Genomic DNA, 23,204 nt, shown 5'->3' with positions numbered 1-23,204 from the left:
TAAGAACACTATGGAGGAAATCTCAGAATGTCAACAAGGCTGGAAATATTCCAAAATCTTTTTTACAACCAAATATAATTAGTGACACAAAGCAGCAAATAATTAAGGCAATATTGATGTAAAAGAAGCCAAATTTGTAGCTACTCGAATTTTTCAGGGAGCCGCTCCAAATCTCTTTTTTGAGTCAGTTTGAGTGACCCATCCTTCCTGAAAACATCCATCAGGACAATAAAATTCTTGGGAGAAACCTGTGCAAACCAAGAGAGAACACAGCAGAGCTCCTTCCTTATTTATCCAAGTGCTCACTTGGAATTTTTAGGATAATGAAGCAGCTTGACCGTAGCTGTGATTTCGAAATGGTGATATCCCAATATCACAAAAACAATATTTTAAAATAAAAAAAATTTAAATAAAAAATTTAAAATTAAAAAAATAATATTTTTGTGATATTCTGTGGGGACACCCAATTGCAAAGGAATAATCTCTTTGCTTTGCAAGATCAGGAATTCTGCTCTGGCTGCTCCAACAGAATTTGGGATAGGAATTCTACATTTTCCATAGCTTCAAAACACGAGGAGGATGAGGCATTTTATAGAAAGAAAAGATTTAATTTTGTATTACTGCCAGGAGAAATGAGAGCTCTGATCAAGCAGAAAAAAAACCAAGCTCGTATTTGTTCTCTATGAAACCAGAGGTGTTCTCTATGAAATCAAGATAAGCTCAGACACACCCTGATAAGAAACTCTGAGTTGTTTATGCACATTAAAGGTTTAAATCCAATTCCCACCTTTCCATGTCATCCACCCAAAGCTCCTTGCGAGAGTCTGTCCAAATTTTCCATCATCTGCCTCACGATTGTGATTTTTTTTGACTTTTGATTGTGATTGTCACAGTCCTGTCCCAAAAACCAAAAAAATGTGCATTTTCCTCAGAAAATGGGCATTTAAAACTTGAACCCTCCGCACTGGAGGGGTTTTTGTGGGGTTTATTTCCAACGCTGATGGGGAGGGATTCCCACTGAAACGCCCAAGGAGTTCAGGACGCGCCTTTCCGTAAATCTGCTGGGATGGAATCAGCGGCTTCTCCTTGGAGACCCTGCAGGTTCCTGGCCCGGGGGGTGTCCCAGCAGCTCTGTCTGGGGGTGCTGTGTCAGGACAGTGCCATTGTCACCAGCGGTGTCACCAGTGCCAGCAGTGTCCCCAGGCTGGGCAGGGCGCGGCTGCCCGCGGCCGCCCTGCGCGCCTGCAGCACGGCGAACACCGCGTTGGTGGCGTTGGTGGGGATCTCCACGTTGCAGATCATGCCCTCACAGCACGAAACACACTCCTGCCAAAAGGGACAAAAGGGTCATTAACTCGCGGTAATTAGCTCGGGGTGATTAATTCAGGGGGGTTAATTCGAGGTGATTCATTCAGGGCGGTTTTAAGGGAGAAACGCACATTTGGTGTTGCGAAGCTGAGCTGAACAGACCCATCCTGGCCAGAGCAGCAGGTGGAGCAGATATGCCAAAAACCATCTTAAAATCCAATTTATCCATGAATCAATTCTCCAAATCAGGAGTGCAGTTTTTACCTGGAGTCACTGTCCCCAGGCTGAGGTGGGATGTCACAGAGCCACACTAGCACTGCAGAAAACAGAGCTTCCCTTTCTAACACATCCACTCAAAATCTGCTTTGCAACCTTTCCGGTTTCAGCTGTTTTCAAGCTGCAAAATTCTGACTCTAAAAACTTTGTTCCCACTCAGTTTTCCCCTCTAGGCTTTACGGTGCAGAGCATGCAGAAATCCCATTGTTCCCATTGCAGACCATGCAGAAATCCCATTGTTCCCAGTGCAGAACATACAGAAATCCCATTGTTCCCAGTGCAGAACATACAGAAATCCCATTGTTCCCAGTGCAGAACATACAGAAATCCCCCTGTTCCCAGTGCAGACCATACAGAAATCCCATTGTTCCCAGTGCAGAGCATGCAGAAATCCCATTGTTCCCATTGCAGAGCATGCAGAAATCCCATTGTTCCCATTGCAGACCATGCAGAAATCCCATTGTTCCCATTGCAGAGCATGCAGAAATCCCATTGTTCCCAGTGCAGACCATGCAGAAATCCCATTGTTCCCCGTGCAGAACGTGCAGAAATCCCATTGTTCCCCGTGCAGACCATGCAGAAATCCCATTGTTCCCAGTGCAGACCATGCAGAAATCCCATTGTTCCCATTGCAGAGCATGCAGAAATCCCATTGTTCCCAGTGCAGAGCAGCTCCTGGCACATCCTCCTGGAAAAACCAGCCCTGGAATCACCACCTCCACCCCCAGGAGCAGCGAAGGAGTAGGCCAGGAGTAGGGCAGGGCAGACCAGAAGCGGGGAAGGAGCAGGAGTAGAGCGGGAGCAGGGGAGGGTAGAGCAGGAGTAGAGCAGGACAGGAGCAGGGCAGGAATAGGGTAGCGTAGAGCAGGAGCAGGGCAGGAGTGGGGCATGAGTAGAGCAGGAGTAGGGCAGGAGGAGGGTACAGGTAGAGCATGAGCAGGGCAGAGCAGAGCAGGAGCATCCATGAGCAGAACACAAGCAGGGCAGAGCAGGGCAGGGTAGAGCAAGAGCAGGGTATGGGTACAGCAGATGTAGGGTAGGAGTAGGGCAGGAGCATGTCAGGAGCAGAGTACAAGTAGAACACGAGTAGGGCAGGAGCAGAACATGAGCAGGCAGAGCAGAGCAGGAATAGAGCAGGAACAGGGCAGAGCAGAGCAGGAGTAGGGTATGAGAAGAGCAGGAATAGGGCAGGAGCAGGGTACAAGCAGGACATGAGCAGAACACGAGCAGGCAGTGCAGAGCAGGAGCAGGGCACGAGTAGAGCAGGAACAGGGTACGAATAGATCAGGAGCAGACCAGGAGTAGGGCAGGAGCAGGGTATGAAAAGAACATAAGCAGGTCAAGGCAGAGCAGGAGCAGAACACGTGCAGAACATGAGCAGGGCAGAGCAGAGCAGGAGTAGGGTATGAGTAGAATATGAGTAAAGCAGGAGTAGAGCGGGAGCAGGACACGAGCAGAACACAAGCAGGGCAAAGCAGAGCAGGAGCAGATCAGGAGTAGAACACGAGCAGAACATGAGCAGGGCAGAGCAGAGCAGGAGTAGAGTAGGAGCAGGGTACGAGTAGAGCATGAGTAAAGCAGGAGTAGAGCAGGAGTAGAACACGAGCAGGGTACAAGTGAGCATGAGCAGAGCAGGAGCAGGGTACAAATGGAACACGAGCAGGGCAAAGCAGAGCAGGAGTAGAGAAGGAATAGAGCAGGAGCAGGGTATGAGCGGAGCAGGGTACGAGCAGAGCAGGAGCAGAGCAGGAGCAGAGCAGCGCTGACCGTGTGGCCGCTGTCCCCGCGGCGGTGGCAGCCCACCAGGTGACACTCCTCGCCCGTGGCGCATCGCTTGGTGACCGAGGTGCTCTCCCCGTGCGCCGTGAACAGGTGCGCGGTCAGGCAGTACCGCGTGCCTGCAACAGGGTACACAGTCTGATCCGCAGCATTAAACGCAAATCTGGAGTTTCATTCACTCCATTAAAAACATTTCTGGAGTTTGATTGCCATCATTAAAAGGAATCTGGAGTTTGATTGCCATCATTAAAAGCAATTTTGGAGTTTGCCATCATTAAAAGGAATTCCAGAGTTTGACTTCCATCATTAAAAGGAATTCCGGAGTTTGATTCACAGCATTAAAAACAATCTGGAGTTTGACTTCCATCATTAAAAGGAATTCCAGAGTTTGATTCACAGCATTAAAAACAATCTGGAGTTTGATTCCCATCATTAAAAGGAATTCTGGAGTTTGATTGCCATCATTAAAAACATTTCTGGAGTTTGATTGCCATCATTAAAAGGAATCTGGAGTTTGATTCCCATCATTAAAAGGAATCTGGAGTCTAGCTGCCATCATTAAAAGGAATTCTGGAGTTTGATTTCCATCATTAAAAGGAATTCCAGAGTTTGATTCACAGCATTAAAAACAATCTGGAGTTTGATTCCCATCATTAAAAGAAATTCTGGAGTTTGACTGCCATAATTAAAAGGAATTCTGGAGTTTGATTCCATCATTAAAAGGAATTCTGGAGTTTGACTACCATTATTAAAAGGAATCTGAAGTTTGATTCCGATCATTAAAAGGAATTCTGGAGTTTGATTGCCATCATTAAAAACATTTCTGGAGTTTGATTCTCATCATTAAAAGGAATCTGGAGTTTGACTGCCATCATTAAAAGGAATCTGGAGTTTGTTTGCCATAATTAAAAACATTTCTGGAGTTTGATTGCCATCATTAAAAGGAATCTGGAGTTTCATTCCCGTCATTAAAAGGAATTCTGGAGTTTGATTCCCATCAGTGATACCCCAGAACAGCCTCTCACATCGACACACAGCTCAGCAAAACACCCCCAGAAAATGGCTCTGCAGAATCATCTGCAACTTGATGAAAAGAGCATTTAGCAAGAAATTAATTCCAGTGAAATCTCAGCTGACCCTTCCAACCTCCAGCAAGGCAGCTTGGATTGGAGTTGCTAATTAGCACCATCACCCACACATTTATTTTTGTTTCTCTCCCCTTTCTGGCAGCAGGTTCCTGCCAAAGAGGTTTGTCTCAAAACCAAAAGGTTTCGGGTTTGTTTCCTCATTCCTCTGCTCTGCTTCTTCCCCTTTCCCACCGTTCCCTGAACGTCAGCGGGTGAAAAATGAGGAAACATTTCCATTCTGTTGTGAGCTCCATCCTCCCCAGCACAGGTGTGAGCCCCGGTCAGGCAGGTCCTGCTGCTCACCAAGAACAGGAAATTATGGGATGGCATCCAAAGGGAAGGGAATGAAGCTACAGAGGAAATTCTTCAGGTTTTTTAAACAACATCTTTAAATTAACTCTTGGGAAGCACACAATTATGTGTATATACACATAGGTCATTAATACGGATGTATTATTAAAAAGCTGCTTGAGTATTATTTTTTTTGTTATATAAAACTGGGAGATGGAGTTAAGTAATTTTTCACTGTTGCTTTACAACCCTAAAGAAAATGAAGCTACAGAGGAAATTCTTCAGGTGTTCTAAAAAAGATTAAAATTAACTCTTGGGAGGCACATCATTATATATATACACAGGGAAATATACACAGGTAATTAATCTTGATATATTAGTCAGAAATCTGTTTGTAAATTAATATTTTATTGTTATATATTATATAAAACTGAGAGAGACGGAGATAAATAGTTTTTCGCTGTTGCTTTATAAGCCTGAAGAAAATAAAGCTACAGAGGAAATTCTTCAGGTGTTTTAAACAAGATTAAAATTAACTCTTGAGAAGCACATCATTATATATATACACAAAGAAACACATGTAGGTAATTCATATTGATGTAATATTAAAAAATCTGTATATTAATATTTTTGTTATGTATTATATAAAACAGAGAGATGGAGATAAATAATTTTTCACTGTTGCTTTGCACTCTGAAGAGAATAAATCTACACAAGAAATTCTTCAGGTTTTTTTAAAAAACATATTTAAATTAACTCTTGGGAAGCACATAATTATACATACACAGGGAAATATACACATAAGATATGGTATTATATTATATTTAAATAATATATTAATAATAGGTCATTAAAACAGATGTATTATAAAAATATGAAACCCATTTTAATAATGTTATAATAGAATATTGATATTAACTTCAATATTAATATTTTATTTACTCACTTTCAGGACACCACCTGTCCTCAGCCCATCGGTTGCAGTTGTAGTTGTCCACTGCGTTGTCACAGGTGAAGCACTTGAAACTGTTTGGGAACGGAGTGGCTTGGAAAGGGTTAAAAAAGCATTAAAATGCAGCCAGTTGGGAAGCATTGAGAGAAAAAATTAAAATATTCAAAATGATGCTTGTACACGCATGAATTTATGGAAATAAATTAGATATATTTACATCTTTTCACTGTTAGACAAATAAAACAAGTTTGGCAGAAAGATTTTTTTTTCCTCTCTAGGCTTGAGCTCAAAGTATATCCTCATGTTTTCACTCTCATAATCCAAAATTGAGGCAGTGGTGGGAAAAGCAGGCAAGAGGGAAGAGTTTATCTCCCTCCTCGTGGAGGTTTGCACAGCAAACATAAATCTACATTTTCCTTTGATGGAAAAATTGCATTTCCAGAGCTTGAACTCCCACTCGGAAGGAGAAGCTGGATCCTTTTAACAAAAGGTCTTTTAAAATCTCATTTCCATGATTTCAATGAATTATTGGAAGGTGCAGGGTTCATCAGGGGCAGGTATTATTTGCAGCTATTATATCCTGGCTGCTTTAACGATGCAGATAATGCAAATGAAGAGATGGAACACTGGTGATGCCAGATAAGAGGGAAAAAATAAATAAATAAATAAATAAATTATTCCATTAGTGCCAACTGGCCTCACAGGTCCCACGAGGCTTTTAATTACCTTCAGACTGAATTAATTGCATGCAGCAACACCTATTCCTCCCCTGACAAAACCCCCAACAAGATAAAAGACCAAAACCACCTGTTCTGGATTATTTACAAGGAAACCGCCGCACAGTTTCCTCTGCAGGGAGACAGAACAATACAAGAAAAGCCCTTAAAATGCCAAACTCCTCCTGCACTCTTTATTTGGCAAGTATTTGATTTATTTTCATTTAGTCAACTTGTCAAACGTTAAGGACAAAGTGCTGTGGGGTGAGAGGCAGAATGTTTATTTTAAAGTTTCTGTGGAGACGAACAGCTGAAACGCAAAGGGCTAGGAGGCAAATAATGACAATTTTAAGCTAGAATTCCATACAGAAAAGGCCAGAATTCCACAAAAAAAAGCTACTTACGGTCTAGTGGAGGCCTGATGTTGTGGAAGTTGATGTTCTCAGCTGCAGCCCAGTGTCCTGAGAGGATGAGGAAGGGGAGAACGGCCGCGGCCAGCGCGCGCCGCAACGCTCCGGTCTCGAGCATCACTGCACAGGGAAACCCCCAGCCCTCAGGCCTGGAACAGCAAGGAAACGCATTATTATTATTATTGTTGTTTAGTGGGAATTGTGAGGATCTGAGCCGTGGGATGGTGAATTTCCTGTAAACCCTGCTGGGAGCGCGGAGATGCAGCCCTGAATGCCGGCGAGCGGCGCAAAGCTGAGCTGGTGGTGCCTTCTGCTGGCCAGAGCCCCTCACACAGGGCTGGGACTTGCAAAATAAACCCAAATTCACGTCAATCCTTTCATCTATTTGCCCTAAAAATTCCGTAAAAGAATTCCTAAAAATCAGCAGGATTGAGGTCCTTTAGGTCCAGCAAGAAACAGCGTGGAATAAACAGCGCCAAACACAAAGAAATCACAATTTTAACACCAACAACCAATCCCTTGCCTGGGATAAATAAATTTCACTTCAGACAAGCTGCACAATCTGAATTTTAAGTGCACTTCACGCTGCCACACCATTAAAATTTTTAAGTGTGAATTCAATTTATTTCTTTTTAAGTGCATCCCAAGGGAACGCTAAGGAAGATGGCACAGATGTTTTGGACAAGGGGAGGGTGGAAGTTCACTCATCCCAAAAATCCATTTATTTGGGGCCCCCTGGGTGCTCTGCCAAGGCTTTAGAGAGAAGAACTGAGCATTTTGTATTCAGATTTCCACACCTCCAGACAAACCCAGGGAACTGTGGCAAACTCCAGCGACCCTGGAGCCCGGTTCAGATATTACAAATCACAACCTCGCTCCTCCCATGCAAATTCCCAGCAGGACAAACAAGCTGGAGTGGAGGCTCCTGCCAAACCAGAGCCAAAGGCATTCCCTCCAAACTTCCAGGCACACCCTGGCCAGGCTGGAAATGGTGCTCAGCAGAGAATTCCAGGAATTTCCCTTTTTACCCTGTGTTTTTTTTTGGATTGGTTTGGGTTTTTCCAAACAGCAGAATTTCAGGAATTGTGAATTTTATTCTGAATTTAACCACACTGCTTGAGATCTGCTTAATTAAACCTGGGCTTTATGGATATATTTCAGGAGGTATTCCAAAGTCCCAGCCTACCTCTGCTCCCTGTGCACTTCCAACTCTCTTTCCCATAGGATGGTCCAGATTTCCTCTGGCTGCAGCCCAGGATCTGAAGGATTAGGCAGAAGAATCTGTGGAGAACAAACAGCAAGAGATCATCAAAATTCTGTTTTCAAGACACAAATCAGCATTAAATTAAGATAAAAAGCAGGATTTTATACTGAAATATTTGCAGAAGCACTTGAGCTACACAATATGGCTCTCACTGAGCGCTGCAGAAATTGAAATTTCCTCCTTCCTGGGGTAGTCCAGTGCCATAAAAGACAAATAAAAGACAAAAAGTGAGGGAATGGGGCTCAGCCCACCCCTGAAGATGAGTTTCCTCCAGGATAACCACTGCTGAGGGGATGGCCTGGGTGGGACCACACCAGGGAACATTCCCATTCCACAGATTTCCCAACTTTCCCCAGGAATTCTGCCCAGAACAGCAGCAAGGGAACCTGAGGGAATGAAGACAAATGAACAAACGGTTCCCCCCAATGTGTGGAGCTGATCCAACTCCTGGAATTCCAAGTCATTCCAAGGCTGCAATCTCCAGAGCCACATTCCTGATCCCAATCCCCATCACCTCATCCTCGTGCCCCTGCACCATCAGGGATGCAGATTTCCTGACTCCAAGAAGGCTCCAAACATTGAAAATACCTGAGGGATGTTGGTAACTACATGAAAAGCGCCTCAAGTCCTCGCTCTCCTTCCTGGATCCCTTGCAAATGACTGTTTATCCTGGAATTCCAGGATGGAAGGGAATTGAAAGCTCATCCAGTTCCACCTCCCTTCTACTTCCACATCCCCAGCTTGCTCCAAGCCCTTCCAGCCTGGCCTGGGACATTTAAACCCTTGGAATATCCTGATTATACCCTTGGAATAGTTTAAGCAACCCAGTTTTGATCAAGAATTTCACAAAATTACAGCGTACTTCAAGCATTTTAAAATTATTTCTGCAGGAAGGGAGGGAACCGAATCACTCCAACATTTCCAGGGCTTCTCTCCTTGTCCCGCTGGCTTGAGGAAACTCTGCCTTTCTGGGCTGTAACTGGATCTGAAGCACCTGGGCAGAAATAAAAGGCACAATTCCACTTGTGCCAGTTTGCTGCAGACCCCCGCTGCTCCCCTGGCTCTCCCTCGTGCCAAATGGAAATTCTGAGGGAATATAAACACAAAAAAAAGCGACTCTGGCTGGGGGCAAGGCTCAGCAAAGCGACCTCCCAACCTGGTGCAGTCAAAGGTGTCCTTGTTTGCCAATAAATAATGGATGCTGTTTGCCATGGCTTGGTTACACAGCTGCACCACCAGGGCGTTCTCCAGTCAAATAAGAAAATATTGGCCCCAAAAATGGCTTTCGTATCTCACCCAGGATCTCTCAAAAGCTTATTTTCTTCCCAGAGCCTTATCTCTGTGGAGCTGGCAGATAATATTATCTAGCAGGGTGAGTAAATGTTTCATTAAGCCCAATTAGGAGCTCTCATTAACGAGGGGTGGGGGGAAAATGTCACAACATGGAAGATTAATTTATATAAACAGGAGCAAACAGGGAGCTCCAGCTTTCCTGGGGGAGGGAAAACAACCCAAAAGGGAAGGTGCTATAAAAACCCCTGTGACTAAAACCCATTTCAAGGAAACAGCCAGGAACACAATGGCTGAAATAATTAAAATATTCCAGAGGGCTGGGACCTTTTGCAGGGTGCGATGGAAAAGTGGGAAGCAGCACGCCTGCTTTCTGATTTTAATAAAACCCCAGCCTGTTTTTCCTGGCAGGCTCAGTGGAGGATCAGCAGACTGAGCATCAGATATGGAATGCAAATGAAACTTCCTGCTGTCACTCAGTAAGCAATTTTCAGGTGCTGTCAGATAATTGCAAACGCTTCTGTTGAGCTCCTTAAATTGCACTTCAGGACACGGGGAGCTCCACAGGCAGAAAGGAATTTTCTGTTTGGGGCTGGAAAGGTAAAACCCAACAGCTGACGTGGCCCTGCCACAAATCCCAAAGGGCACAGAGGAAATTCAGCTTGGCTGAAAGGGCACAAAGAGCAAGAATATGCCCCAGTCTCACGTTCTCCTCTGGACACCATTTAATTCCTGAAAAACTCAGACAGGGAACAAGTGGCACAACAAATCTTTTAAAAACCCCAAAATTTTCTTTAGGAAACAAGCAGACACGTTTAAAATGAAAAGGTGGGGGAAAGTGAGTATTCTGACTTAATTAAATAAAAATTAATAATTAAATAAAGATTAAAGCACTCCAAAAATTATTGCAGACCTGCAAATTGAAAACTCTTTACTATGGAAGTTTTATCTTTTTTTCCCTGCTGAGTTAAGTCTGTATTTTTTCACTTTTTGCCTCACAGCACGTTATTATTAGCAGAACACACCTCAGAAAAATGGGCTTCACATCACACTGACAGACATCTGCAAGGAGCAGCAGTGACAGAACGCAGGTGAACTCATCCACCGGATCTCTAACAACCACAATTTCCTTTGGCTGCACCCAGAGCCCCTCTTGGAACTGAAATTTGGCCTTAATTACCAGAAATTACCGAGTTCTTTATCTGAGATCTTGTAAAAGTGCAGCACAACACGGTTTTAGCCAGGGGCAGGATGTTGGCATGGGAGGTGTCTGACTGCACCAAACATTGAGATGATTTCAGAAAGAAAATAATCCCTGATGAACACGATAAACCTGGGGAGCATCAATGCAGGGAGGGACTTGTGAGCTGAAAACAGGGAGTGAAAAGTGAATTATTCCTTTCACAGCTCAAAATGACGCTCAGTTTATGTCAGGTAACTTCAGCTTCAAACCCAGAGCCCCCCATGGTGCAGGGATGGATTTTCCCCATGTGGAAAATAATTCATTTTGTCTAAAAATCCATTAATGAGATTAAATTTCTGCCAGTTTTCCATTTCCTCAAAGAACTGAGCTTTGCCAAAGCTCTGGATGGCCAAAAGTTGAGTTTGGAACACAAACTCACTTTCATACATCACCTGCAGCTGGTTTAAATCTCCCCCTCACCCGTGCAAGGCTGGAAATTGGAATTTAATATGGCTCTAGAGAAAAGAGATGACAGGAATAAGCAGCTTTTTTTTTTTTCTTTCCTTGAGACAAAGTTAAATGTACAGGCCACAAATAGGTTTCATCCTATAAATGAAAAGAATATATATATTTTTAAAGAGAATATATTATATTTAAAAATATTCTTTTAAATGAATATGATATGTTCATATATATATATAATATATATATATAATAAATATATTCATTACTTTTTTAAAAATAATATAATTTTGTTTAAAAATATTGTAAAATATTTTTATAAAAATAAAATATAATATAAAATATTTTTATAAAATATAAAATATAATTAAAATAATACAATATTGCTCATCCTGCTGCAGGGTTTTACAGGGAGAACTGAAGGGAGGACGTGGAGTTGGTGGGGCAATAACTGCTGTGTTCTTATGGTTATTCTGTAAATTGAATTTTTCTTCTGCATAAAAAATCCCAGTGCTTTCAGGGTTGAATTTTGTAAATTGAATTTTTTCCTTCTGCATAAAATAGCTGTTTTTTCATGGTTGAGTTTTGTAAATTCAATTTTTTTCCTTCTGCATAAATAAGCTGTGTTCTCATGGTTGAATTTTGTAAATTGAATTTTTCCTTCTGCATAAATAAGCTGTGTTCTCATAGTTGAGTTTTGTAAATTCAATTTCCCTTTTTTAGGGTTTTTCTTAAGCCTGGAGGATTTTACAGAACAGAATTACCCAGCCAGGGGAAATGTGCCCCTTCCACAATGCCAGGGAAAGACAGAGGAAGCAATAAACTTTATGACAGAAGGGAAAAAAGGTTCAACCCTTTTATATATATATATATATAAATATATAAATAAATATATATATATATATATGAATATATTATTTAAAAAAATGGAATGAATATATGTATTTTAGATATATATTAATATATTATATATATATATAATACATATATTCATTCAACCTTTTAAAATATAATAAATGAATAATAATAAAAGAATGAATATATGTATTTATATAAATATATTCATATATTATATATATTATATATATTCCTTCAACCTTTTAAAAGAATATAATAAAAGAATGAATATATGTATTTATATAAATATATTCATATATTATATATATTATATATATTCCTTCAACCTTTTAAAAGAATATAATAAAAGAATGAATATATGTATTTTTATATATATATTCATATATTATATATATAATATATATATTCCTTCAACCTTTTAAAATAATATAATAAATGAATGAATGTATGTATTTATATATATATATATATTCATATATTATATATATAATATATATATTCCTTCAACCTTTTAAAATAATATAATAAAAGAATGAATATATGTATTTATATAAATATATTCATATATTATATATAATATATATTCCTTCAACCTTTTAAAAGAATATAATAAAAGAATGAATATATGTATTTATATAAATATATTCATATGTTATATATATTATATATATTCCTTCAACCTTTTAAAAGAATATAATAAAAGAATGAATATATGTATTTATATAAATATATTCATATGTTATATATATATATATATATTCCTTCAACCTTTTAAAAGAATATAATAAAAGAATGAATATATGTATTTATATAAATATATTCATATATTATATATATAATATATATATTCCTTCAACCTTTTAAAAGAATATAATAAATGAATGAATATATGTATTTATATAAATATATTCATATATTATATATATAATATATATATTCCTTCAACCTTTTAAAAGAATATAATAAAAGAATGAATATATATTTATATCAATATATTCATATATTATATATATAATATATATATTCCTTCAACCTTTTAAAAGAATATAATAAAAGAATGAATATATGCATTTATATCAATATATTCATATATTATATATATAATATATATATTCCTTCAGCCTTTTAAAAGAATACAATAAATTCATACATATATAATTATATATATATTCATTCCATCCTTGAAAAGAATACATTAATAATAATAAATGAGTGAATATATGTGGTTTTATATACATATTCATATATTATATATATAATACATATATTCCTTCAACCTTTTAAAAGAATATAATATATTAATACATCTATAATAACATAAATAGTATATATTAATTCAATTTTTAAAATGTATATATTCATATACATTTAAATATATATAATACAGAGATTCATTACATCTTTTTAAAGAATATAACCTATTAATACATATATAATTATATATAATATTATATATATAAATTCCATCTTTTAAAAGAATATAATATAATCATATATATAAAAAATATAGATATATATTCATATAATTGAAGATATTCATTCACCCTGCCCTGTCTCCCTCATCATCCCAAAATTCTTGGCTGCTTAACGCCATTTAATGGAAGGAATTTCAGACCTGGGGATATTGGGTGTAATTAATGAAAATTAATAGAGTTAATAAAAGGAAATTGAATATATGATTAGTAATAACAAAATTTTAATATTCCCTTCAAAACCACAGCTTTTCTATGCAGAATGAAAAATTGAATTTCCAAAACTCAACCATGAGAACCCAGCAATTATTGCCCCACCAACTCCACATCCACCCTTCAGTTCTACCTGTAAAAACCTACAGCAGGATGAGCAATAAAACCTCTAGGATGAGATTTTATTATAGAAAATATAATATTATATAATTATAATATTATATATTTATACCTATTATAAATATATATTATAATATATATATATATATAATATATTAAATAATTATATTCTATATAATATAAAATCTATATAGATGAGATCTATTTGGGGGCTGGTGCTCCTCTGATGGATTGAGAACAGTCCTGAAAGCAAAAATCCCATTAAAATATTCATCAGCTTCTTCCAAAGAACTCAAATCACAAAAATAATTTATAAACAATTATGGCAGGAAGGATTTTTAAGTCAAAAACCAAACTCATTGGCCAAGAAGAGAATAAAAAATTCTACTTTTCCTCAGGAAATCCTCAGGAATTCCTCAGGAATTCTGCTTTTCCTCAGGACAAAGAATGAATTTAGAATTAAAAATTTCATGTATATTTAGCTTTTTGCAGCCATTTAAGCATAAAAATACCAATTTTTCCTGGACCAGAATGAGGAGATTTTGCTTTTTGCAGCCATTTAAGGATGCAAACACCAATTTTTTCCAGGACCAGAGTGAGGAGATGCTGGAGCAGGGAGGGAATTCCTGCAGCTCTTATCAGACACCGCAGAAACAGAGCAAAGATAAAGTTCTCCAGCTGCTGTTATCAAAAATGGGGTCAGAAAGTTAACCCGGGCAGGGGTTTATGGCTTAAGAACTTTAAATAAAGCCAAATTTGGAGAGGAAAATGGGCACGCGAGAAGTGAGGCAAAGACAAGGGATGAGATAAGGAAAGGGCTGGACCAGGAGCAGATTAATGGAAATAATCTGAATAATCAATAGCCAGGCTCAAGGAAATTAATTAACTGCTGGATGAGCCTCCAGGGAAATGATTCCAAATGAGTAATTAGCATTATTCATAATAAGGTTTAAGTGCTCTCCAAAAAGTCAAGCAAGGGAAAATGTCAATTAATTATGTTAAGACATATAATAAATAAAACCTAATAAATAAGATATATATTAAATAAAACCTAACAAATAAGACATATAATAAACGAAATCTAATAAATAAGACATATAATAAATAAAAGCTAATAAAACCTTATAAATTCACATTAAAGTATCAATTTATTAGGTTAAGACTTGGAAGAGTCAAATTTCCAACCTGCAAACCTCTCCCATGCAAGGAAACTCCCCAGCCTTCCCATTTTCCCAATATTAAGGAACACCTTAAACGTTATTTAATCCTTGACAGACTGGATATTTGCAGGCAGCCAGAAATGTTATGCTTTTACAGACAACATGGAATTTTATGATTCATAACCTCAAAAGAAGCAGATTTGTTGGGAAAAAAGGCAAACTCCAAGTACCAGGCCCCAAAATATATATATATATATATATATATATATATATATATATATAATTATATAAAATTTTATTTAATTTTTATATAAATATATATTTTAGTATAAATATATTATGAACATAATATAGAAATAAAACTATGCAATATATAAATATATAAATGTATATTTCTACATTAATATTCTAAATAGAATATACAACTAATATAGTAGAATAATAGAATATTATAATAATAAAATATAATAGTATAATAGATTATAACAATAATATAATATAGTAGAATAGAATATAGTAAAATATAATATAATATTATATACTATGCTACATACTGCAATGTAATGCAATATAACATAATAAACATATTATACTACATTATATATTATATAATATAATACAATACAATATAATACAATACAATACAATATAATACAATATAATACAATACGATACAATACAATACGATATGATATAATAAATATAATAAATATAATATAATATAATATAATATAATATAATATAAATATAATATAATATAATATAATATAATATAATATAATATAATATAATATAATATAATATAATATAATATAAACCAGCCTCTTTCTCCATCTTTACGACCATTCTGAATGAAAATCTTTAGAAAATAAATGTTATATCCACAAGCTCCCTCCACCCCAAGGAGCAGCAGTTTTGTTGTTGGGATCATCTCCTGCCCTATTTGCTAAATTCCTCTGAACTGAGAGAATTCCCTGAGCCTGGAATGGCCCCAGGACCAGAACTCTGACAGCCTCTGCAGCCTTCTGGCCTCTCTTCAAAGGCTGGGGAGAACAGGGTGGGCTGGAAAATGGAATAAAATAATCCCGATTTAATGATGAGCAGAGCTGCAGGATCCCATCCAGGTGAGATCCTCCTGCTTTGTGCCACAGGTACCCCCGGGCCTGCAAAGCTGGGACAGCAACCCTGGCACCAGGAGCACCTGGGACGCTCCTCCTCACCCTGCTGGGGGAGATTTTGGGTATTTTGCTCCATTTTTGTTATTTTTGGTTGTTTTTTTTTTTGTTGTTGTTGTTGTTATTTTGCTCGAGGTTGGAGCTTCTGGGGCTGGGACAAAACAGGAAAATGGAGGCGTGGCTGTGTTCTCCCAATGCCCCAAAATTTTCCTCATTTTCTTACTTGATTTGTGGGTTTTGGGCTCATCCATTATTTATCTTTATTTTTTATTCCTGTCGTATCTGAATGTTTTACCCCCTCCTTAAGAAACAGTGAGAGGAAGGAGCAGAAATGAGGGGTGGAAGAGAAGGAAAACCCAAGATGAGCCTTGAGAGAGCACAAATCCCAGCAGAAATGTCCTTGCACTGAATGCTTACACTGAATTCTGCTCCATTTTTTGTTATTTTTGTTATTCTGCTCCTTTTTTTTTTTTTTTTTTTTGTTATTTTTTGTTATTTTCCTCAACTTTTTGTTATTTTGCTCCAGGTTGGAGGTTCTGGGGCTGGGAGAAGGCAGGGTGATGGAGGCGTGGCTGTGCCCTCCCAGTGCCCCCCAAATTTTCTCCTTTTCTTACTTGATTTGTGGGGTTTGGGCTCATCCATTATTTCTCTTTATTCTCCTTGCTCTCCTCATTATTCCTGGGAAATCTGAATGTTTTGCCCCCTCCTTTAAGAAACAGGGACAGGAAGGAGCAGAAATGAGAGGTGGAAGAGAAGGAAAACCTAAGATGAGCCTTGAGAGAGCACAAATCCCAGCTGAAATATATTCACTCTGAACTCTTACATTGAATTCTGCTCCATTTTTGTTATTTTTTCTTATTTTGCTCCATTTTTTGTTATTTTTTGTTATTTTGCTCCAGGTTGGAGGTTCTGGGGCTGGGACAAGGCAGGGAGATGGAGGAGTGGCTGTGTTCTCCCAATGCCCAAAAAAAGATTCCTCATTTTCTTACTTGATTTGTGGGTTTTGGGCTCATCCCATTATTTACCTTTATTCTTTATTTCTGTCAGATCTGAATGTTTTACCCCCTCCTTAAGAAACAGTGAGAGGAAGGAGCAGAAATGAGGGGTGGAAGAGAAGGAAAACCCAAGATGAGCCTTGAGAGAGCACAAATCCCAGCAGAAATGTCCTTGCACTGAATGCTTACACTGAATTCTGCTCCATTTTTGTTATTTTTTGTTAGTTGTCAGACTTTCCTGTTTGGGATTTTACTTCTTAGGAATCCACTACAATCCCACAAACATCATCACACTTTTCTGTTTGGGGTTTCATGTTTTCGAAATCCTCTACACTCCCACAAATATAGTCACACTTTTTTGTTGGGGATCTTACTTTTTAGGAATCTTCTACATTCCCACAAACATCATTACACTTTTCTGTTTGGGATTTTACTCTTTAGAAATCCTCTACATGTTGTCACACTTTTCTGTTCGGGATTTTACTTTCTAAAAATCCTCTACACTCCCACAAATATAGTCACACTTTTTTCTTTGAGATTTTACTTCTTAGAAATCCCCTACATTCCCACAAATGTTGTCACACTTATCTATTTGGGATTTTACTACTTAGAAAGCCTCTACACTCCCACAAATATAGTCACACTTTTCTGTTGGGTATGTTTCTTTTCAGAAATCTTCTACAATCCCATAAATGTAGTCACACTTTTTTATTTGGGATTTATTTTAGGATTTTACTTTTAGAAACCCTCTACATGTTGTCACACTTTTCTGTTTGGGGTTTTACGTCTTGGAAATCCTCTACAATCCCACAAATATCATCACAATTCTCCCTTCTCAGAAATCCTCTACATTCCCACAAATGTCACATTTTTCTGTTTGGGATTTTAGTTCTTAGAAATCCTCTACAATCCCACAAACATCATCACAATTTTCTGTTTGGGATTTTACTTTTTGAGAAATCCTCTACATTGCCACAAAAATCATCACACTTTTCCCTTTAGGATTTTACTTTTTAACTAATGTGTCTTAATAAACACCAAATGCTTCTTGTGTTGCATTTCCTAACGAATTCCAATATAAACCCAGGGAATTATTTAATATGAGGGAGCTGCCCAGAGAGGCTGTGGCTGGCCCTGGATCCCTGGAGTGTCCCAGGCCAGGTTGGAGCACCCTGGGATAGGGGCAGGGGGCTCAAATCAGAGAATTCACAAGGTCCCTTTTAACCCAAATTGCTCCATGATTTAGGAAGAAGACAAAGAAAAACCAAATCCAAAATCTCCGTCCTTCCACCACATTTTTAACAACATTTGTACAGTGCAAGGGCAAAACCCCAAGCTTCACCCACAGCATGAATTACACACAAATTCCTAAAGATCTGCACAATGAATTCTTGCCTAAAAAGTGGCAGGATGGGGAATTATTCAGGGCAGAACTGAAGCACTGATCCAGCAACTCAGCATCCCCAAAAGCCCTGGGACAGGGCCAGGAGGAGCTGGGGTTGTGAGGAGTGGGAAGAGGCTTTGGGGAGGAGGCAGCAGCAGGGTGGCAGCCCCAGGTGACACAAATCCCATGAAACCCCACTTTTCCAGCCCCATTCCCTCACAGCTGTAGAAAAGTCCCACAAACAGAGCAGGAACTCAGGAGCAGCTCAGGCTTTGTGCTGTCACAGAGCTGAACTCCAGTTTGCCCCAATCCCAAGGCCGGCCTTTCCCTGCCACTCCCAGCCCTTCCTGGGGAGCTGCCTCGCATTCCTGACATGTTTTGGGGCTGGCTCACCTGAAATCCCAAAACCCAGCCCCTGCTGCAGGCAGAGCCTGAGGGGTTCTGGCAGCAGAGCCAGGGAAGGGCGGGGACTGTCCCAAAAAACCCCACCAGTTTTGGGAGGCACAGGCTGCTGGGTTTGACCTGAGTGTGCTGGTGGCACTCCAGGGACTGGGGACAAGGGATGGAGGGACAGGAGCCAGGGAATGGCTCCCAGTGCCAGAGGGCAGGGATGGATGGGACACTGGGAACTGGGAATTCCTGGCTGGGCTGGGATTGCCAGAGCAGCTGGGGCTGCCCCTGGATCCCTGGCAGTGCCCAAGGGCAGGATGGAGCAGCCTGGGATGAGGAAGGTGTCCCTGGGACAGTGGGAGGTGTCCCTGCCATGGCAGGGGTGGCACTGGATGGGATTTAAGGTCCTTCCCAACCCAAACCTGGCTGGGATTCCGTGATTCTCTTCAGACAAAGAAACAGCAGAAACTGGTGAGGAACAGAGCAATCAAACAGGTCAGGAACTCAGATTTGGAAAAGCAATCCACGTGGAAAGAGAAAATCCAGAGGAGAGGCTGTGCCTCAGGAGAAGGGAATTCGGGAAGAACCAGGCCTGGAGCACTGCGAGGAGTAAGGAATTCTGACAATTCTGACATTCCCACCCTGGGCGCCCACATTTACCATAATTCACTTTTTAATGTGGATTTAATCCAGGAAAAGGCCTTGGAAGGGCCCTAGGGAGGTTTGCAGTGCCCATCCCTGGAGGTGTCCCAGGAATTCCTGGAGGTGGCACTCAGGGCTCTGGCTGGGGACAGGGTGGGGATGGGCACAGTTGGGACTCCATGGGCTGGGAGGGCTTTTCCAAACCTTTTCCTGGGGTTCCATAACCTCTTTCCTTGCTTCTTTTTTTTTTTTTTTTTTTTTTTGTGGGATTAGCCAGAAGGTGAAGGCAGAGTTGCCCAGTTGGAAGCTGGAGGTGAAATTCTGCGTTTGAACATTTATGCATAAAAAAACCACACCCAAATAAACCACTCAAAGAATCCTGGCTGCACATAGATAATATATAATGTACAATATATAATAAAATAATAGACAATGCATAATATATATTAACATTATTATATATGTTATATTATAATTATATTACATATTATATACTATATATAATATAGTATACATTATATATATTATAGATAGTTCTATATTATAGATCTTTTATAGATAGATCAACATTATTGATCTTATATAACATATATAATTATATATAATGCATATATATATAATTACAATACATATATATAATGTACAATACATAATATATAGTATATAACATATAATGCACAATTATGTACTATAATTATTATATAATAATTATACACTATATAATATAGTATATATATTTATATTATAGATATATATTTTGTATTATAGATATATATTTTATATTATAGATTGTATATAACATATATAAGATATATAATGCATAGTCTATAACATATAATATATAATTATATATTATAATTATTATATAATTACATACTAGATATAATAGAATATATATTATATATTATAGATTGAATATAACATATAAGATATATATAATGTATTATACATTATATATAATATATAACATATATTACAGTAATATAATTATTATAAAATAATTATATAGTATAAGGTCACCTTATAATTATAAGGTGACCTCATAATTATATAGTATATAATATATATATATAGATAGTACATAAGATATATAAGACACATTATATGTAATGTATAATGCAATGCATAATGCACAGTGTGTCACATCTAACATATAAAATATATAACATATTTTCAGGTCTGACTCATTTGAAAACTCCATCATCCTCTCCAACTCCTTTTACCTCCTTTTGTTCTCAGTCTCTCTCTCTCTAAGTGGAAACATCACTCACATAATTTCCTCTTGCACCACCAACCATTTTGATGTGGTTTTAGTCTGACCCAAGAGCCACTCACTGGCTCCTGCTCCAGTGCCTGGAACAGACTCTGTCACCCTGAGGACTCCTGATCAGTCTTGCACCATGTGGAAAAAAAAAATTAAAGGACAATTTCCACATGACTTACTAAAAAAGTTAATTATTAAATAATCTTGTTAGGGCCGAAATGAAAATGAAGCAGAGAGGAGTTAAGAGCTAAACCCCAGAAAATCATGGAAGAGAGAAACCTGGGGAAAATTTTAAAAGCTTATTTTTGCTCTATTATAAGCACAACAGAAAGAGTTTAAAAATAAGTTAATTCCTGATCAGTGAAAGAAACAGAAAAATTTCTCATCCCCTCTCTAGGACCAGAAATGAAGTTGACAAAAAGAACTCTAGGAAAAGGAGTAATTTCTTTTGCAACCTAAATTCATTTCGATAAGTTTACTTAAATGCAGATGATTAAGTCATTCTGATCACTCCACACTTTGTGGAGTGCCATGGAAAAAATGAAAACTAAATGTTATTTTTAATGTCAGAATAAGAAAAGGATCACAGCCAGTCCCAGCATCACCTCAAGGTGCTGTTTACATCAAGGCCTTTCCCAGCCTGATATAAACTGAATTTTTTCCCAATTCCCCACTGGCTTTTTGGAGCAGGGAAAGTCAGGGAAATCCCAGAGGATTTTTTGGTCACCACCATCTGGAGGAGCTGGGAGATCCAAGAATTCCCTCAGCTAGATGAGCAAACCCCATGGCCCTGATGTTTTCTTGGCAGGAAAGGGATGTGGAGGGAAAAGGAGATGGATGGAGTGAAATAAAGGAGGAAAAAAGGGACCAGAGGGCAGGGGAATACTTCCAAAAATGCCATTTTTAAACAGGAAAATACACAGGGTTTGATTTATGTCCTGTATGCTGTCTCTCCCATCACCTCACTGAGGTCTATCACTTTCAAATCCTGGTTCCTGCTGTTAAAAGAAAAGGCAAAAAAATCAATTTCAGGGTACATTTTACTACCAGACTCGTGGCTGAGGGATTTTTTCATTGTTGGCTTTTTTGGGTTTTTTTTTCCTGTTTTTGAGCTGGATCAGTTTTCTTACCAAGTTCATCCCTGCACTGCTGGAGGCAGAGAAAGCCACAACACCTGGGAAACACAACACTGAGGGTGAGAAATCATCACCTGCCCCACACCAAATTCCACTCAATGACCCCCACACAACAATTAAAACCATTAAAAATCGAGTTTTCTCCTCCTTTGAGGGGGCTACCACAGGATGAAAGCCCAGAATTGTCAGCAGCACCCCAAAGAGAAGGGGGCTCATTAACTCCACAGCAGCTCCTGGCACAGTTTGGGGGCAAACAAAGGGGCTCTGTCTGGAATCCCCTCAGAATCAATTCCTGAGAAACCCCTGAGTGCCAAGGAGACACAAAGCTGGCATTTGCAATTTTCCCAGCCCTGATTCCATGGCCTGCAGCCAAGGGAATTACTGAGGATCCCACACCTGGAGGTCACCACTCGGCACATGGAGCCCCTCTTTTCCCATTTTTCACACAAATCCCAGCTCCTTTGAAGCCCAGTTTTTAATTGGGGATCATTCCAGACAAGTGTGTGGGGTTTATTTAGAAACAAGGAGGATATAATGAGAATTCAAGAAGAATTGTTTCCTTCTGTGCAGTGGAAGACACCACAGAGTTGTTTAATGTGGAGTAAAACTGGGTTTAATGCTCACCTCAGGGTTTAATGTGGAGTAAAACTGGGTTTAATGCTCACTTTGGGGTTTTAGGTGAAGTAAAACTGGGTTTAATGCTCACTTCAGGGTTTTTAGGTGAAGTAAAACAGGGTTTAATGCTCACTTCAGGGTTTCAGGTGAAGTAAAACAGGGTTTAATGCTCACTTCAGGGTTTTAGGTGAAGTAAAACAGGGTTTAATGCTCACTTCAGGGTTTTAGGTGAAGTAAAACAGGGTTTAATGCTCACTTCAGGGTTTCAGGTGAAGTAAAACAGGGTTTAATGCTCACTTCAGGGTTTTTAGGTGAAGTAAAACAGGGTTTAATGCTCACTTCAGGCAAACAACTGCTTGGGCCTGGCCTGGAGAAAACCCCACACATTAAAAATAAACAACTTCTCTATTTTTTGATGACAGAGACAATAAACAAGCCCATGCTCCACATCAATTCCTGCCACTTCAAGAGAGTAGAAGCTGCAGATTAAAGAATGTGAAAAGTCTTTGGAGGAGAGCTAATCCCTGGGGAAAGATTGCTTTGGGTTTCAAATGTGGAGCCATGTTTTGAAGTGAAGGAGATCAATAAAAAAGCCTTTTCTCAAAGCAGTGTTACCCAGCAAAAAGAACACGTGTTTGGGTTGGGGTTTAAAGTGATGAAAGCAGAGGGGAAAATGTGTTGAGGTTAACAAAAACCTAAAAGAAAGCATCAGCAGAATCCAG

At 38.7% G+C, this 23,204-nt stretch overlaps 1 protein-coding gene across 1 annotated transcript in view; it reads right to left on the bottom strand.

Annotated features, from left to right (window-relative positions):
* Nucleotides 1–1,149: 1,149 nt before the first annotated feature.
* Nucleotides 1,150–23,204, bottom strand: part of LYPD6B (LY6/PLAUR domain containing 6B) — a 40,741-nt gene continuing 18,686 nt past the window's right edge. Inside the window, 7 exon segments of the mRNA XM_058809742.1 lie at nt 1,150–1,326; nt 3,352–3,482; nt 5,728–5,826; nt 6,854–7,008; nt 8,046–8,140; nt 8,262–8,378; nt 8,380–8,421. Coding sequence (XP_058665725.1) covers nt 1,150–1,326; nt 3,352–3,482; nt 5,728–5,826; nt 6,854–7,008; nt 8,046–8,140; nt 8,262–8,378; nt 8,380–8,421 — 816 coding nt within the window.

Source organism: Ammospiza caudacuta, chromosome 8, assembly GCF_027887145.1.
Source record: "Ammospiza caudacuta isolate bAmmCau1 chromosome 8, bAmmCau1.pri, whole genome shotgun sequence".
Lineage (NCBI taxonomy): Eukaryota > Metazoa > Chordata > Aves > Passeriformes > Passerellidae > Ammospiza > Ammospiza caudacuta.
Note: the sequence above shows the minus strand (reverse complement) of the source record. Positions and strands in the feature narration are given on the sequence as shown.